General features: G+C 53.0%; 3 protein-coding genes across 4 annotated transcripts in view; 2 read left to right on the forward strand and 1 right to left on the reverse strand.

Annotated features, from left to right (window-relative positions):
- Positions 1-18,762, reverse strand: part of mthfd1l (methylenetetrahydrofolate dehydrogenase (NADP+ dependent) 1 like) — a 725,847-nt gene that overhangs the window by 511,582 nt on the left and 195,503 nt on the right. The gene's annotated exons all lie outside the window — the stretch shown is intronic.
- LOC147121516 (uncharacterized) lies at positions 231-4,058 on the forward strand. Its single transcript, XM_085977686.1, has 2 exons — positions 231-1,136; positions 3,407-4,058. The coding sequence occupies exons 1-2, from the start codon at positions 258-260 to the stop codon at positions 3,488-3,490; spliced, it is 963 nt and encodes a 320-aa protein (XP_085833812.1). The 5' UTR covers positions 231-257; the 3' UTR covers positions 3,491-4,058.
- LOC147121517 (uncharacterized) lies at positions 4,560-8,369 on the forward strand. The gene is made up of 2 exons (XM_085977687.1): positions 4,560-5,465; positions 7,736-8,369. The coding sequence occupies exons 1-2, from the start codon at positions 4,587-4,589 to the stop codon at positions 7,817-7,819; spliced, it is 963 nt and encodes a 320-aa protein (XP_085833813.1). The 5' UTR covers positions 4,560-4,586; the 3' UTR covers positions 7,820-8,369.

The raw sequence follows: 18,762 nt of genomic DNA on the forward strand, positions 1-18,762 counted from the left end.
CTCAGAGATCCAAACTAAGAGTCCTGAAAGCCCAAGCGAGCCCGAGAGTATATACACTCATCCAGGACATGACTACGTACGACGACGCCATCAACCTACTGAAACAGCAGTACCGGAGCCCGGTAAACTACATGTACACTAGGCATCTCTTAAGATCTCGCCAGCAACAGCCAGGAGAATCGATAGCTGAATTTTCACGAGCGCTGAGACAACTCGGCAGGAACTGTGACTTTAAAGCGGTGACGGCTACTGCGAACATGGAAGACAATGTCCGCGACGCCTTGGTGAGAGGCCTACGTTCCGACTACACACGGCAAAGACTGCTTGAAGCTAAGGACATAGACCTGGACAAGGCCGAAGCCCTCGCCCTCACCCTAGAGGCCACCCAGCAAGACCAGGAAGCGTTTGCCAGGTACTATTCGCGACCCTGGGACTCGGGCCCGACCCCCACCCCACCACCCTTCACAGCGCTGCCCCCGGGACCTACCTCAGCGTCTGCATCACGGATCCGACCGGGCCCGCTAGCCCCGGTACCGGCCCCGACATCAGGCAACCCCGATCGGGCCGCTGGCTGCTTCTTTTGCGGCCAGGAGAAGCATCCGAGGTCGCGCTGCCCAGCCAAAAACTCGACCTGCAAAACCTGCCTCAAGAAAGGCCACTTCTCCAAGGCCTGCAGAAGCAAATCCTCAGAAGCCAGCAGTGCCTCATGCGAACCCTGGGGGCGGCCATCTTTGTGCGGGGCAGCCGAAGCCTGCAGAGCCTCATGGGAAAACCAGGGGCGGCCATCTTTGTGCGGGGCAGCCGAAGCCTGCAGAGCCTCATGGGAAAACCAGGGGCGGCCATCTTTGTGCGGGGCAGCCGAAGCCTGCAGAGCCTCATGGGAACAGCAGGGGCGGCCATCTTTGTGCGGGGCAAACGATTTAAACAGAGCCTCATGTGAACTACGGGGGCCGCCATCTTCGCCGCCATCTTGTCATGACAACGACGCGCTCATCTACACCCTAGCTTCCGTGACCCTGGATCAAGCCCGCCCGCACCACCTGGCCAGCTCAATGATGGACATCAAAGTCAACGGCCACGCCAAGACCTGCCTGTTCGACAGCGGAAGCACGGAGAGCTTCATCCACCCAGACACGGTGAGCCACTACTCCCTCCCCGTCCTGCCAACGCGCAGCCGCATCTCGATGGCATCGAGGTCGCACGCCACAGACATCAGCGGCTACTGTGTCGTGACATTGTCGGTTAAAGGGACAGAGTATAAAAATTTTAAACTCCTCGTACTCCCCCAGCTGTGCGCTGCCGTCATACTAGGGCTGGACTTCCAATCCCACCTCCAAAGTGTAACCCTAGCATACGGTGGACCCCTCCCCCCACTCACAGTCGACAACCAGCGAAAGTTAAACCGCCCACCGCGTAACACCTGCAGCCTATCCACCCTCAAGGTACCGCCACCTTCCCTGTTCGCTAACCTCACCCCCGACTGCAAACCTGTCGCTACTAAGAGCAGGCGGTACAGCGCTGGGGACAGAGCCTTCATTAGCTCTGAGGTGCAGCGACTCCTGAAAGAGGGCATTATTGAGGGGAGCAGCAGCCCCTGGCGTGCCCAGGTGGTGGTAGTCAAGACCGGCGACAAAAATCACCTGGTTATCGACTACAGCCAGACCATAAACAGATACACCCAGCTGGACGCATACCCCCTCCCCCGCATATCGGACATGGTCAATGAGATTGCACAATACCGCGTATTCTCGACCATCGACCTCAAGTCGGCCTACCACCAACTCCCCATCAGCCCGGAGGACAGCCAGTACACCGCCTTCGAGGCGAATGGCCGCCTCTACCAATTCCTTAGGGTCCCCTTTGGTGTCACCAACGGGGTCTCGGTTTTCCAACGGGAGATGGACCGGATGGTTGACCAGAACGGACTACAGGCCACTTTCCCCTATCTCGATAACGTCACCATCTGCGGCCGCAACCGGCAGGACCATGACGTGAATCTGGAGAAATTCCTCCGTACGGCCCAACGGCTGAACCTCACCTACAATAAGGAGAAATGCGTGTTTAACACAGCGCGCCTTGCCATCCTTGGCTGTGTAGTAGAGAACGGAGTCATCGGCCCCGACCCCGAAAGAATGCGCCCCCTCATGGAGCTACCCCTCCCCCACTGTCCAAAAGCACTTAGGAGAACCCTGGGGCTTTTCGCCTACTATGCCCAATGGGTACCCAATTATGCGGACAAAGCCAGACCCCTCCTGAAAACCACATCCTTCCCCCTCACGGAAGAGGCGTGCGCGGCCTTCTCCCTCATTAAGGGAGACATAGCCAAGGCCACAATGCACGCAGTGGATGAGTCAATCCCCTTCCAAGTGGAGAGCGATGCATCCGACTTCGCCCTAGCCGCTACCCTTAACCAGGAGGGTAGGCCGGTAGCCTTCTTCTCAAGGACCCTACAGGGCCCCGAGACCCGACACTCGTCGGTCGAGAAGGAAGCCCAGGCAATTGTGGAGGCAGTACGGCGCTGGAGGCACTACTTGGCAGGCAAACGATTTACCCTCCTCACCGACCAACGCTCGGTTGCCTTCATGTTTAATAACAAGCTGAGGGGCAAGATCAAGAACGACAAAATCTTGAGGTGGAGAATCGAGCTTTCCACCTATGATTATGAGATCTTGTACCGGCCCGGTAAACTGAACGACCCCCCTGATGCTCTTTCACGCATTACATGCGCCAGCGCGCAAAGTGATAGACTTCAGACCCTCCACAATGACCTCTGCCACCCCGGAGTCACCAGACTCTACCATTTCATTAAGGCCCGCAACCTGCCATACTCCATCGAGGAGGTCAGGACCATGACCAGGAACTGCCAGATCTGTGCTGAGTGCAAACCGCACTTCTATAAGCCGGACAGAGCAAGCCTGATCAAGGCCACCCGCCCCTTCGAGCGTCTGAGCATCGACTTCAAGGGGCCCCTACCGTCATCCGACCGTAATGTGTACTTCCTCAACATCGTTGATGAGTACTCCCGTTTCCCCTTTGCCTTCCCCTGCCCAGACATGACCAGTAACACGGTCATTAAATGCCTGAACAAACTCTTCGCCTTGTTCGGGTTCCCGAACTATATACATAGTGACCGGGGCGCCTCCTTCATGAGCGAGGAACTCCGTCAGTTCCTATTGGAGAGGGGTATTGCAGCAAGCAGGACCACCAGCTACAACCCCCGAGGGAACGGCCAGGTGGAAAGAGAGAACGCGACGGTATGGAAGGCCACCCTCTTAGCCTTAAAGTCTAAGGGCCTCCCAACCTCCCGCTGGCAAGAGGTCCTCCCGATTGCGCTGCACTCCATCCGGTCACTACTTTGCACTGCCATTAACACCACCCCCCATGCTCGAATGTTTGTCTTCCCCAGGAAGTCGACTACGGGAACCACCCTACCAACCTGGCTGACCTCTCCGGGACCCGTCTTGCTGCGAAAGCACGTGAGGGCCCATAAAACGGACCCCCTGGTCGAGAAGGTGAACCTCCTGCACGCCAACCCCCAGTACACCTATGTGGCTTACCCAGACGGACGGGAGGACACTGTCTCCTTACGAGACCTCGCACCCTCACCCCCCCCTCCCAACCCCCCGAGTCCAGCCGAGGTAGACGGCATGCCGGAACCCCACGAGCCTTTGCCGACTACGCAGACACCAGCTTTAACACCGGATAATGTAACACCGCCGCTGCGACGATCGGAGAGGCTAACGAAGCCTCCGGACAGACTGACATACCAGAGCTGGTAATACACTTCACCCCGCCGGACTCTAATCTAAACAAGGGGTGAATGTGGTAAACCACTGTTATAGTTATCACTGTATATTGTTCTCACTGTTCTCACTGTCACATCACTACACGAGGTCGCCTCTTGTCGCACTGTTATACCTGGGCTGACCACCTCCGACTCCGCCCATTACCTGCCCAGGTATAAAGGTAGCTGACTGGCTAGTATTCCTCCCTGTTGGATCGGATCACCCACCAGGGTGGGCTCTGTTATTTAGCCAATAAAAACCTTCAGTTACGTTCTTAACTCGTCGCCTTTTATTGGACTAATTGATAGGCATATCAATTTTATTGACTAAATTTTAAAGATGTCTGATAATGAACAGCAACAGCAAGGAGCTCACCCAGCAGCACAGCAACAGCAGCCTCCAGACAACGGGCCACACCAGCCGGCTTGGCTGCAAGCCTTGAAACCACCATACCTGGATCTAAACCCACAGGCACCAAACTCAGCCAATGACTTCAAACGCTGGCTGGACTGCTTCGAATCGTACCTGGAGGAAGCCGTCGTCCCTCAGAGATCCAAACTAAGAGTCCTGAAAGCCCAAGCGAGCCCGAGAGTATATACACTCATCCAGGACATGACTACGTACGACGACGCCATCAACCTACTGAAACAGCAGTACCGGAGCCCGGTAAACTACATGTACACTAGGCATCTCTTAAGATCTCGCCAGCAACAGCCAGGAGAATCGATAGCTGAATTTTCACGAGCGCTGAGACAACTCGGCAGGAACTGTGACTTTAAAGCGGTGACGGCTACTGCGAACATGGAAGACAATGTCCGCGACGCCTTGGTGAGAGGCCTACGTTCCGACTACACACGGCAAAGACTGCTTGAAGCTAAGGACATAGACCTGGACAAGGCCGAAGCCCTCGCCCTCACCCTAGAGGCCACCCAGCAAGACCAGGAAGCGTTTGCCAGGTACTATTCGCGACCCTGGGACTCGGGCCCGACCCCCACCCCACCACCCTTCACAGCGCTGCCCCCGGGACCTACCTCAGCGTCTGCATCACGGATCCGACCGGGCCCGCTAGCCCCGGTACCGGCCCCGACATCAGGCAACCCCGATCGGGCCGCTGGCTGCTTCTTTTGCGGCCAGGAGAAGCATCCGAGGTCGCGCTGCCCAGCCAAAAACTCGACCTGCAAAACCTGCCTCAAGAAAGGCCACTTCTCCAAGGCCTGCAGAAGCAAATCCTCAGAAGCCAGCAGTGCCTCATGCGAACCCTGGGGGCGGCCATCTTTGTGCGGGGCAGCCGAAGCCTGCAGAGCCTCATGGGAAAACCAGGGGCGGCCATCTTTGTGCGGGGCAGCCGAAGCCTGCAGAGCCTCATGGGAAAACCAGGGGCGGCCATCTTTGTGCGGGGCAGCCGAAGCCTGCAGAGCCTCATGGGAACAGCAGGGGCGGCCATCTTTGTGCGGGGCAAACGATTTAAACAGAGCCTCATGTGAACTACGGGGGCCGCCATCTTCGCCGCCATCTTGTCATGACAACGACGCGCTCATCTACACCCTAGCTTCCGTGACCCTGGATCAAGCCCGCCCGCACCACCTGGCCAGCTCAATGATGGACATCAAAGTCAACGGCCACGCCAAGACCTGCCTGTTCGACAGCGGAAGCACGGAGAGCTTCATCCACCCAGACACGGTGAGCCACTACTCCCTCCCCGTCCTGCCAACGCGCAGCCGCATCTCGATGGCATCGAGGTCGCACGCCACAGACATCAGCGGCTACTGTGTCGTGACATTGTCGGTTAAAGGGACAGAGTATAAAAATTTTAAACTCCTCGTACTCCCCCAGCTGTGCGCTGCCGTCATACTAGGGCTGGACTTCCAATCCCACCTCCAAAGTGTAACCCTAGCATACGGTGGACCCCTCCCCCCACTCACAGTCGACAACCAGCGAAAGTTAAACCGCCCACCGCGTAACACCTGCAGCCTATCCACCCTCAAGGTACCGCCACCTTCCCTGTTCGCTAACCTCACCCCCGACTGCAAACCTGTCGCTACTAAGAGCAGGCGGTACAGCGCTGGGGACAGAGCCTTCATTAGCTCTGAGGTGCAGCGACTCCTGAAAGAGGGCATTATTGAGGGGAGCAGCAGCCCCTGGCGTGCCCAGGTGGTGGTAGTCAAGACCGGCGACAAAAATCACCTGGTTATCGACTACAGCCAGACCATAAACAGATACACCCAGCTGGACGCATACCCCCTCCCCCGCATATCGGACATGGTCAATGAGATTGCACAATACCGCGTATTCTCGACCATCGACCTCAAGTCGGCCTACCACCAACTCCCCATCAGCCCGGAGGACAGCCAGTACACCGCCTTCGAGGCGAATGGCCGCCTCTACCAATTCCTTAGGGTCCCCTTTGGTGTCACCAACGGGGTCTCGGTTTTCCAACGGGAGATGGACCGGATGGTTGACCAGAACGGACTACAGGCCACTTTCCCCTATCTCGATAACGTCACCATCTGCGGCCGCAACCGGCAGGACCATGACGTGAATCTGGAGAAATTCCTCCGTACGGCCCAACGGCTGAACCTCACCTACAATAAGGAGAAATGCGTGTTTAACACAGCGCGCCTTGCCATCCTTGGCTGTGTAGTAGAGAACGGAGTCATCGGCCCCGACCCCGAAAGAATGCGCCCCCTCATGGAGCTACCCCTCCCCCACTGTCCAAAAGCACTTAGGAGAACCCTGGGGCTTTTCGCCTACTATGCCCAATGGGTACCCAATTATGCGGACAAAGCCAGACCCCTCCTGAAAACCACATCCTTCCCCCTCACGGAAGAGGCGTGCGCGGCCTTCTCCCTCATTAAGGGAGACATAGCCAAGGCCACAATGCACGCAGTGGATGAGTCAATCCCCTTCCAAGTGGAGAGCGATGCATCCGACTTCGCCCTAGCCGCTACCCTTAACCAGGAGGGTAGGCCGGTAGCCTTCTTCTCAAGGACCCTACAGGGCCCCGAGACCCGACACTCGTCGGTCGAGAAGGAAGCCCAGGCAATTGTGGAGGCAGTACGGCGCTGGAGGCACTACTTGGCAGGCAAACGATTTACCCTCCTCACCGACCAACGCTCGGTTGCCTTCATGTTTAATAACAAGCTGAGGGGCAAGATCAAGAACGACAAAATCTTGAGGTGGAGAATCGAGCTTTCCACCTATGATTATGAGATCTTGTACCGGCCCGGTAAACTGAACGACCCCCCTGATGCTCTTTCACGCATTACATGCGCCAGCGCGCAAAGTGATAGACTTCAGACCCTCCACAATGACCTCTGCCACCCCGGAGTCACCAGACTCTACCATTTCATTAAGGCCCGCAACCTGCCATACTCCATCGAGGAGGTCAGGACCATGACCAGGAACTGCCAGATCTGTGCTGAGTGCAAACCGCACTTCTATAAGCCGGACAGAGCAAGCCTGATCAAGGCCACCCGCCCCTTCGAGCGTCTGAGCATCGACTTCAAGGGGCCCCTACCGTCATCCGACCGTAATGTGTACTTCCTCAACATCGTTGATGAGTACTCCCGTTTCCCCTTTGCCTTCCCCTGCCCAGACATGACCAGTAACACGGTCATTAAATGCCTGAACAAACTCTTCGCCTTGTTCGGGTTCCCGAACTATATACATAGTGACCGGGGCGCCTCCTTCATGAGCGAGGAACTCCGTCAGTTCCTATTGGAGAGGGGTATTGCAGCAAGCAGGACCACCAGCTACAACCCCCGAGGGAACGGCCAGGTGGAAAGAGAGAACGCGACGGTATGGAAGGCCACCCTCTTAGCCTTAAAGTCTAAGGGCCTCCCAACCTCCCGCTGGCAAGAGGTCCTCCCGATTGCGCTGCACTCCATCCGGTCACTACTTTGCACTGCCATTAACACCACCCCCCATGCTCGAATGTTTGTCTTCCCCAGGAAGTCGACTACGGGAACCACCCTACCAACCTGGCTGACCTCTCCGGGACCCGTCTTGCTGCGAAAGCACGTGAGGGCCCATAAAACGGACCCCCTGGTCGAGAAGGTGAACCTCCTGCACGCCAACCCCCAGTACACCTATGTGGCTTACCCAGACGGACGGGAGGACACTGTCTCCTTACGAGACCTCGCACCCTCACCCCCCCCTCCCAACCCCCCGAGTCCAGCCGAGGTAGACGGCATGCCGGAACCCCACGAGCCTTTGCCGACTACGCAGACACCAGCTTTAACACCGGATAATGTAACACCGCCGCTGCGACGATCGGAGAGGCTAACGAAGCCTCCGGACAGACTGACATACCAGAGCTGGTAATACACTTCACCCCGCCGGACTCTAATCTAAACAAGGGGTGAATGTGGTAAACCACTGTTATAGTTATCACTGTATATTGTTCTCACTGTTCTCACTGTCACATCACTACACGAGGTCGCCTCTTGTCGCACTGTTATACCTGGGCTGACCACCTCCGACTCCGCCCATTACCTGCCCAGGTATAAAGGTAGCTGACTGGCTAGTATTCCTCCCTGTTGGATCGGATCACCCACGAGGGTGGGCTCTGTTATTTAGCCAATAAAAACCTTCAGTTACGTTCTTAACTCGTCGCCTTTTATTGGACTAATTGATAGGCATATCACTTGCCTTCCTCCGGAGGGTTTTGTAGTGTTGTCCAGACTTTCGTGATTGTGGAGCTGCCCAGGGAGGCGAGGAGGTAGTCGTACTTCGTTGCGTCGGCAGTGATGCCGCGGAGTCGGAATTGCGATTCGGCTTGAAGGAACCAGGCAGTGGCCAGGTTCTTCCAGAACTCCGGCAGCTTCACAGAAACTGCGTTTGTGTCAGCCATGGCTATGCTTAGGAGTCGTCCATCACGTCGGGGTCACCAATGTAGGAGTCTACGTACTCCTAGCAAAAAATACTGAACTCGGAGAGGTTCAACAGAAAAGGTTTAATTGTTGAGGCTGCATGCTGAACACAAAATGGAGTCAGAGACTACACAAAGTACAACTCTCTTTCATCAGTGCACAGCTTCGACTGCTCCTCCCCCCGCTCTGGGCTTAACTATGTTGCAGATCGAGTTTCTTAAAGGTGTGATCCTTCTTAAAGGCATGACGCCTGATTTATAGTCTACGGACCGGAAAGCGGATTGTGTCCATTCTGTGATTGGTACGCCACAGTAGCTGCAAAACTAACAGGAGCTCTCGGCCGGTATACCTTAGAAAAGTGGCCTTTCTTACTAACAGAGGCTCTTGACTGGCATACCTTAGAAAAGTGACCTTTCTTGCTGCAATGATTGCAGGTTGCGTACGAGCAGGACAAAATTTCCTATAATGGAACGCTCCTCCACAGAAGAAACACTTCCTTCCAGATTGCCAAGATGCCGCTAGGGTGGGGTCATCATCAGTGAAGGCTTCTAGGGTAGGGTTGTCATCCACTAGGTTAGAGTCATCATCAGTGAGGGCTTCCGCCCGAGACCTATCGAAGGAGTCATTAAAAGTGATAGCAGCAGCCCGTGCACGAGGTAGAAGATAGGCATCTGCATTCCTCTTTGCTAAGTCCAGGGAACATGCCTGGTCATAGGCAGCCTGTAACTCGAGGGTTTTATTCTCCAACAGATGCTGGCGTATGAAGGGAGACGCAATCCCATTAATAAAGGAATCACGATTTAACTCCTCCTGGTACTGCTCAGCTGTGACAGCTTTAAGATTACAATCCTTGCTGAGCCTGCGAAGTTTCTGAAGGAATTCTTCAAGCGATTACCTGGGTTGTTGTTGAGTTGTGGCCAGTAGATGCTGAGCAAAAATTTCATTTGGGGCCTTAACATATAGTCGCAGTAATATTAGGATAGCGGAGTCATAGTCTACACAGTCTTCGATAATGTCAAACACATGAGGAGATACATAATTGGCAAGTATCTCTAATTTATCAGGAACATTTTCACCACACACCCCGAGGAAGTTGCTGAAAGTACAATACCAGTGTTTCCATACCTTAGCAGTTGTAGGTGAATTTGAGTCCAGGTCAAGACAGGTCAGAGTAGTTTGTCCATGATGGATTGATTATTATGCCGGAGTTCCCTTCTGCAGTTGAAGTTATAGCTGGCTGTTCCCGAAATCACTCAGAGTGTGGAGTCAACTACAAGTTGATTAAATTGACGTAATAAAACTCACTACGCACTTGGTTTGAGTATAAAGAAAGGCTTTAATCAACTTGTTTCAGAACATGGAGGTCTAGTTGTACTTCATTAGTTCCTGTCTTACAAAATGTCCCTGGAAAGCTGGGCCCACGCCCCAGTATTTATACTCCTTGGACGGCGTCACCAGCTGGTCATCCAGTGTTATTTCATGAGTAGTTTCTTTATGATGATGAGATTTATAACAATGTAGTTTATGATGCCCTCCCCTCGTACATTTGACCACCCATCTGAGATAACTGCAACACAGTCTGCCATCTCTATTGTTTCTTTGAGCTTTCCTTGGACTCTGTTATACTCTGCCCCCAGCAAATAAGTCTGGTGGGAGGACTGTATGCAGGGCGAATAACATTGAAAAATCTCTTCCAGTACACATTGGCTGTGAGCATGAGGGGTGAGCCTGTCGCATATACAGCTCGAGCAAGGCACTCATCTGCATTCTTCTGGCGATGGTTATCCATTATATCAAAGAACCTTCCAAGTGGGCCCGGAGTTGCTGATGATAAGGAGCCTGATGCTGAATGTGAACCATCATCTTCTTGAATGGAAGCAGAGGAACTCTGGGCTGACTGCTGTGAGCTTTGAGTGAAGTTGTTGCATTTGGATAAATGCTGCTGCATCTTTGGGGCATTCTTTACATATGGCTTTGTACAGTGTTTGCAGATGTACACAGTCTTTCCATTTTTAATGCCTGGGGTAAAATGCTTCCACACATCCGATGTGGCATTGTTCTATGCAGAGAAATAAAGGGCATTCATCTCTGTGTCAAACTGCGGTTGATCAGCACGATTGCAACAGGGTGAGCAAATTTTTCCTGATGCTCCATGTGATGGAAGCATGACCTGTGCACGTATGATGCTACATCACCAAAAGAGGGAGTTAATTGCTCACCCACTCATCCAACCAATCAGGACACATTTATTCACAGTCACACACAAAACTTGTAATTATTAAAACAAGCCAAGTAAGAAGATAAACATATATTGATTAAGAAATTCCTTAATAATTAAGATTCCATCTCTGTTAGTAATTTTGAGAGAGGACCTGTGGAAAAAAAATGAAAGAAATACAAAAAAAAACAATATTATGCTAGCATGTGCTTTTTTGGGCAAAATTCCCAAGCTAAACTTCCCGTGGAAAATTTCCAGAAATTTCCCAGAAATTTACTGGAAACTTTCCACCCCTTCGCAACCCTAGTTACCAACCTCCTGCACTGGCGCAATTTCTGATAAAGCAACCTCCTCCACTGGTACAGCATGAGTTACCAACCTCCTGCACTGGCAGAATGTCTGATTCACCAACCTCCCGCACAGGCACGGTGATTGATTCAGCAACATCCTGTACTGGCACAAAGTCTGATTCACCAACCTCCTGTACTGGCACTGTGCGATTCACCAACCTCCTGTACTGGCAGTGTCTGACTCAACAATCTCCTGTGCTGGCACAATGTGATTCACCAACCTCCTGTACTTGCACAGTGTCTGATTCACCAACCTCCTGTACGGGCACAGTGTCTGATTCACCAACCTCCTGTACTGGCACAGTGTCTGATTCACCAACCTGCTGTACTGTCACAGTGTCTGATTCATCAACCTCCTGTACTGGCACAGCGTGAGTTATCAACATTCTGCACTGGCAAAGCTTGAGTTACTAACCTCCTGCACTGGCACAGTGTCTGATTCACCAACCTCCTGTACTGGCACAGTGTGAGTTACCAACCTCCTACACTGGCACAGTGTGATTCATCAACCTCCCGCACTGGCACAGTGTGAGTTTCCAACCTCCTGCACTGGCACAGTGTGATTCCTCAAATCCTGCACTGGCACAGTGTAATTCACCAACCTCCTGCACTGGCACAGCATGAGTTACCAACCTCCTGCCCTGGCACAGTGTCTGATTCACCAACCTCCTGTACTGGTACAGCATGAGTAACCATCCTCCTGCACCTGCACAGTTTCTGATTCACCAACCTACTGCACTGGCACAGTGCGATTCATCAACCTCCTGTACTGGCACAGCGTGAGTTAGCAACCTCTTGCACTGAAACAGTCTGATTCACCAACCTCCTGTACTGGCTCAGTGTCTGATTCACCAACCTCCTGCACTGGCACAGCGTGAGTTACCAACATGTTATGCTGGCACAGTTTCTGATTCACCAACCTCCTGTACTGGCACCGTGTGATTCACCAACCTCCTGCACTGGCACAGTGTCTGACTCACCAACCTCCTGTGCTGGTACAGCATGAGTAACCATCCTCCTGCACCTGCACAGTGTCTGATTCAACAACCTCCTGTACTGGCACAGCGTGAGTTAGCAACCTCTTGCACTGAAACAGCCTGAGTTACCAAACTCCTGTACTGGCACATTGTCTGATGCTCCAACATCCTGTACTGGCACAGTTTCTGATTCACCAACCTCCTGCACTGGCACAGTGTGATTCACCAACCTCCCGCACTGGCACAGCGTGATTTACCAACCTCCTGCACTGGCACAGTGTCTAATTCACCAACCACCTGCACTGGCACAGCGTGAGTTACCAACCTGCAGTACTGGCACAGTGTGAGTTTCCAAACTCCTGCACTGGCACAGCATGAGTTACCAACCTCCTGCTCTGGCACAGCTTGAATTACCAACCTCCTGCACTGGCACAGTTTCTTATGCATCAACCTCCTGTACTGGTACAGCATGAGTTACCAACCTCCTGCACTGGCACAATGTCTGATTCACCAACCTCCCGCACAGGCATGGTGATTGATTCAGCAACATCCTGTACTGGCACACTGCGATTCACCAACCTCCTGTACTGGCACTGTGCGATTCACCAACCTCCTGTACTGGCACTGTGTCTGATTCATCTACCTCCTGCACTGGCAATGCGTGAGTTGCCATGCTCCTACACTGGCATAGTGTGAGTTACCAAATTTCTGCACTGGCACAGTGTGAGTTTCCAACTTCCTGCACTGCCACAGTGTGATTCACCAACCTCCCGCACTGGCACAGTGTGAGTTACCAACCTTCTCCACTGGCACAGTGTCTGATTCCTTAAATCCTGCACTGGCACTGTGTAACTCACCAACCTCCTGCACTGGCACAGCTTGAGTTACCAACCTCCTGCACTGGCACAGTGTCTGATTCACCAACCTCCTGTACTGGTACAGCATGAGTAACCATCCTCCTGCACCTGCACAGTTTCTGACTCACCAACCTACTGCACTGGCACAGTGCGATTCATCAACCTCCTGTCCTGGCACAGTGTGAGTTAGCAACCTCTTGCACTGAAGCAGCCTGAGTTACCAACCTCCTGTACTGGCACATTGTTTGATTCTCCAACCTCCTGTAGTGGCACAGTTTCTGATTCACCAACCTCCTGTACTGGCACAGTGTGAGTTACCAACCTCCTGCACTGGCACAGTGTGATTCACCAACCTCCCGCACTGGCACAGCGTGATTTACCAACCTCCTGCACTGGCACAGTGTCTAATTCACCAACCACCTGCACTGGCACAGCATGAGTTACCAACCTGCAGTAGAGGCACAGTGTGAGTTACCAACCTCCTGCTCTGGCACAGCTTGAGTTACCAACCTCCTGCACTGGCACCGTTTCTTATGCATCAACCTCCTGTACTGGTACAGCATGAGTTACCAACCTCCTGCACTGGCACAATGTCTGATTCACCAACCTCCCGCACAGGCACGGTGATTGATTCAGCAACATCCTGTACTGGCACAGTGCGATTCTCCAACCTCCTGTACTGGCACTGTGCGCTTCACCAACCTCCTGTACTGGCACAGTGTCTGATTCATCTACCTCCTGCACTGGCAAAGCGTGAGTTGCCATGCTCCTACACTGGCATAGTGTGAGTTACCAAACTTCTGCACTGGCACAGTGAGAGTTTCCAACCTCCTGCACTGCCACAGTGTGATTCACCAACCTCCCGCACTGGCACAGTGTGACTTACCAACCTTCTCCACTGGCACAGTGTCTGATTCCTCAAATCCTGCACTGGCGCTGTGTAATTCACCAACCTCCTGCATTGGCACAGCATGAGTTACCAAACTCCTGCACTGGCACAGTGTCTGATTCACCAACCTCCTGTACTGGCAAGATGCAATTCACCAACATCCCGCACTGGCACAGAGTGAGTTACCAACCTCCTGCACTGGCACAGTGTCTGATTCATCAACTTCCTGCACTGGCACAGTGTGATTCTCCAACCTCCTGTCCTGGCACATATTGACTTACCAATCTCCTGCACTGGCACAGTGTCTGATTCTCCAACCCCCTGCACTGGCACAGCATGATTTGCCAACCTGATACACGGGCACAGTGTGAGTTACCAACCTTCTGCACTGGCACAGCATTATTCACCTACCTCCTACACTGGCACAGTGTGAGTTACCAACCTCCTGCCCTGGCACAGTGTGAGGTACCAACCTCCTGCTCTGGCACAGTCTGATTCACCAACATCCTGTACTGGCACAGTGTCTGATTCTCCAACCTCCTGTACTGGCACAGTGTCTGATTCACCAACCTCCCACACTGGCACAGCGTGAGTTACCAACATCTTATACTGGCACAGTGTCTGATTCTCCAACCTCCTGTACTGGCACAGTGTCTGATTCACCAACCTCCCACACTGGCACAGCGTGAGTTACCAACATCTTATACTGGCACAGTGTCTGATTCACCAACCTCCCGCACTGGCACAGCATGAGTTACCAACATCTTATACTGGCACAGTGTTTGATTCACCAACCTCCTGTACTGGCACGGTGTGAGTTAGCAACCTCCAGTACTGGCACAGCGTGAGTTACCAACCTCCTGCACTGACACAGCATGAGTTACTAACCTTCTGCTCTGGCACAGCTTGAGTTACCAACCTCCTGCACTGGCACAATGTCTGATTCACCAACCTCCCGCACAGGCACGGTGATTGATTCAGCAACATCCTGTACTGGCACAGTGCGATTCGCCAACCTCCTGTACTGGCACAGTGTCTGATTCATCTACCTCCTGCCCTGGCAAAGCGTGAGTTGCCATGCTCCTACACTGGCATAGTGTGAGTTACCAAACTTCTGCACTGGCACAGTGTGAGTTTCCAACCTCCTGCACTGCCACAGTGTGATTCACCAACCTCCCGCACTGGCACAGTGTGAGTTACCAACCTTCTCCACTGGCACAGTGTCTGATTCCTCAAATCCTGCACTGGCACAGTGTAATTCAGCCACCTCCTGCACTGGCACATCATGAGTTACCAACCTCCTGCACTGGCACAGTTTCTGATTCACCAACCTCCTGTACAGGCAAGATGCAATTCACCAACATCCCGCACTGGCACAGAGTGAGTTACCAACCTCCTGCACTGGCACAGTGTCTGATTCATCAACTTCCTGCACCGGCACAGTGTGATTCACCAACCTCCTGTCCTGGCACATATTGACTTACGAATCTCCTGCACTGGCACAGTGTCTGATTCATCAACCCCCTGCACTGGCACAGCATGAGCTGCCAACCTGATACATGGGCACAGTGTGAGTTACCAACCTTCTGCACTGGCACAGCATGATTCACCTACCTCCTGCACTGGCACATTGTGGATTACCAACCTCCTGCCCTGGCACAGCGTGAGGTACCAACCTCCTGCTCTGGCACAGTCTGATTCACCAACATCCTCTACTGGCACAGTGTCTGATTCTCCAACCTACTGTACTGGCACAGTGTCTGATTCACCAACCTCCCACACTGGCACAGCGTGAGTTACCAACATCTTATACTGGCACAGTGTCTGATTCACCAACCTCCCGCACTGGCACAGCATGAGTTACCAACATCTTATGCTGGCACAGTGTTTGATTCACCAACCTCCTGTACTGGCACGGTGTGAGTTAGCAACCTCCAGTACTGGCACAGCGTGAGTTACCAACCTCCTGCACTGACACAGCATGAGTTACTAACCTTCTGCTCTGGCACAGCTTGAGTTACCAACCGCCTGCACTGGCACAGTTTCTGATACACCAACCTCCTGTACCGGCACATTATCTGATTCACCAACCTCCTGTACTGGCACAGCGTGAGTTATCAACCTCCTGCACTGGCAAAGCGTGAGTTACTAACCTCCTGCACAGGCACCGTGTGATTCACCAACCTCCTGCACTGGCACAGCGTGAGATACCAACCTCCAGTACTGGCACAGCGTGAGTTACCAACCTCCTGCACTGGCACAGCATGAGTTACCAACCTCCTGCTCTGGCTCAGTGTGAGTTACCAACCTCCTGCACTGGCACAGTGTCTGATTCATCAACCTCCTGCACTGGCACAGTGTCTGATTCATCAACCTCCTGCACTGGCACAGTGTCTGATTCATCAACCTCCTGCACTGCCACAGTATCTGATTCATCAACCTCCTGCACTGGCACAGTGTCTGATTCACCAACCTCCTGTACTGGCACAGCGTGAGTTATCAACCTCCTGCACTGGCACAGCATGAGTTACCAACCTCCTGCTCTGGCTCAGCATGAGTTACTAACCTCCTGCACTGGCACAGTGTCTGATTCTCCAACATCCTGCACTGGCACAGCGTGAGTTGCCAACCTCCTACACGGGCACCATGTGATTCACCAACATCCTGCACTGGTAAAGCATGAGGTACCAACCTGCAGTACTGGCACAGCGTGAGTTACCAACCTCCTGCACTGGCACAACATGAGTTACCAACCTCCTGCTCTGGCTCAGCATGAGTTACCAACCTCCTGCACTGCCACAGTATCTGATTCATCAACCTCCTGCACTGACACAGTGTGATTCACTAACATCCTGCAGTGGCAGAGCATGAGGTACGAACCTCCTGCTCTGGCACAGTCTGATTAACCAACATCCTGTACTGGCATAGTGTATGATTCTCCAACCTCCTGCACTGGCACAGTCTCTGATTCACCAACCTCCCGCACTGGCACAGCATGAGTTACCAACATCTTATACTGGCACACTGTCTGATTCACCAACCTCCTGTACTGGCGCCGTGTGATTCACCAACATCCTGCACTGGCACAGCATGAGTTACCAACCTCCAGTACAGGCACAGCATGAGGTACCAACTTCCTGCACTGGCACAGCATGAGTTACCAGACTCCTGCTCTGGCAAAGCTTGAGTTACCAACCTACAGCACTGGCACAGTTTCTGATACAACAACCTCCTGTACTGGTACAGTGTCTGATTCACCAACCTCCTGTACTGGCACTGTGTGACATTCCAACCTCCTGCACTGGCACAGCGTGAGTTACTAACCTCCTGCACTGGCACAGTGTCTGATTCACCAACATCCTGCACTGGCACAGTGTGAGATACCAACCTCCTACACTGGCACGGTGTGATTCATCAACCTCCCGCACTGGCACAGCGTGAGTTTCCAACCTCCTGCACTGGCACAGCATGAGTTACCAACCTCCTGCTCTGGCACAGCGTGAGTTACCAACCTCCTGTACTGGCACAGTGTCTGATACGCCAACCTCCTGTATTGGTACAGCATGAGTTACCAACCTCCTGCACTGGCACACTGATTGATTCACCAACATCCTGTACTGGCACAGTGCGATTCACCAACCTCCTGTACTGGCACTGTGCGATTCGCCAACCTCCTGTACTGGCAGTGTCTGACTCAACAACCTCCTGTGCTGTCACAATGTGATTCACCAACCTCCAGTACTGGCACAGTGTCTGATTCATCAAACTCCTGTACTGGCACAGAATGAGTTATCAACCTTCTGCACTGACAAAGCTTGAGTTACTAACCTCCCTCACTGGCACAGTTTCTGATTCACCAACATCCTGCACTGGCACAGTGTGAGTTACCAACCTCCTACACTGGCACAATGTGATTCATCAACCTCCTGCACTGGCACAGCGTGAGTTTCCAACCTCCTGCACTGGCACAGTGTCAAATTCATCAACCTCCTGCACTGGCACAGTGTGATTCACCAACTTCCCACCCTGGCAGAGCATGAGTTACCAACCTTCTGCAATGGCACAGTGACTGATTCCTCAACTCCTGTACTGGCACAGTGTGATTCACGAACCTCCTGCACTGGCACAGCATGAGTTACCAACCTCCTGCACTGGCACAGTGTCTGATTCCCCAAACTCCTGTACTGGCAAGATGCAATTCACCAACTTCCTGCACTGGCACAGAGTGAGTTACCAGACTCCTGCACTGGCACAGTGTCTGATTCATCAACCTCCTGCACTGGCACAGTGTGATTCAACAACCTCCTTTACTGGCACATTGTGACTTACCAATCTCTTGCACTGGCACAGTGGCTGATTCACCAACCTCCTGTACTGGCACAGCATGAGTTGCCAACCTCCTACACATGCACAGTGTGAGTTACCAACCTTCTGCACTGGCACAGCATGATTGAACAACCTCCTGCACTGGCACAGTGTCTGATTCTCCAACCTCCTGTACTGGCACAGTGTCTGATTCACAAACCTCCCACACTGTCACAGCATGAGTTACCAACATCTTATACTGGCAAAGTTTCTGATTCACCAATCTCCTGGACTGGCACTGTGTGATTCACCAACCTCCTGTACTGGCACAGTGTGATTCACCAACCTCCTGCACTGGCACAGTGTCTGATTCACCAACCTCCTGTACTGGCACAGCGTGAGTAACCATCCTCCTGCACCTGCACAGTTTCTGATTCACCAAGTTACTGCACTGGCACAGTGCGATTCATCAACCTCCTGTACTGTCACAACGTGAGTTACCAACCTCCT

The sequence above is a fragment of the Somniosus microcephalus genome, chromosome 3, assembly GCF_052327205.1.
Source record: "Somniosus microcephalus isolate GS21.2 chromosome 3, FLI_Smic_1.0, whole genome shotgun sequence".
Lineage (NCBI taxonomy): Eukaryota > Metazoa > Chordata > Chondrichthyes > Squaliformes > Somniosidae > Somniosus > Somniosus microcephalus.

Coding starts and splice junctions, on each gene's coding strand:
- LOC147121516 (XM_085977686.1), top strand. CDS start 258: ATGGAAGACAATGTCCGCGACGCCTTGGTGAGAGGCCTACGTTCCGAC. Junction 1,137..3,406: donor GCTTCATCCACCCAGACACG/GTGAGCCACTAC, acceptor TGTCTTCCCCAG/GAAGTCGACTACGGGAACCA.
- LOC147121517 (XM_085977687.1), top strand. CDS start 4,587: ATGGAAGACAATGTCCGCGACGCCTTGGTGAGAGGCCTACGTTCCGAC. Junction 5,466..7,735: donor GCTTCATCCACCCAGACACG/GTGAGCCACTAC, acceptor TGTCTTCCCCAG/GAAGTCGACTACGGGAACCA.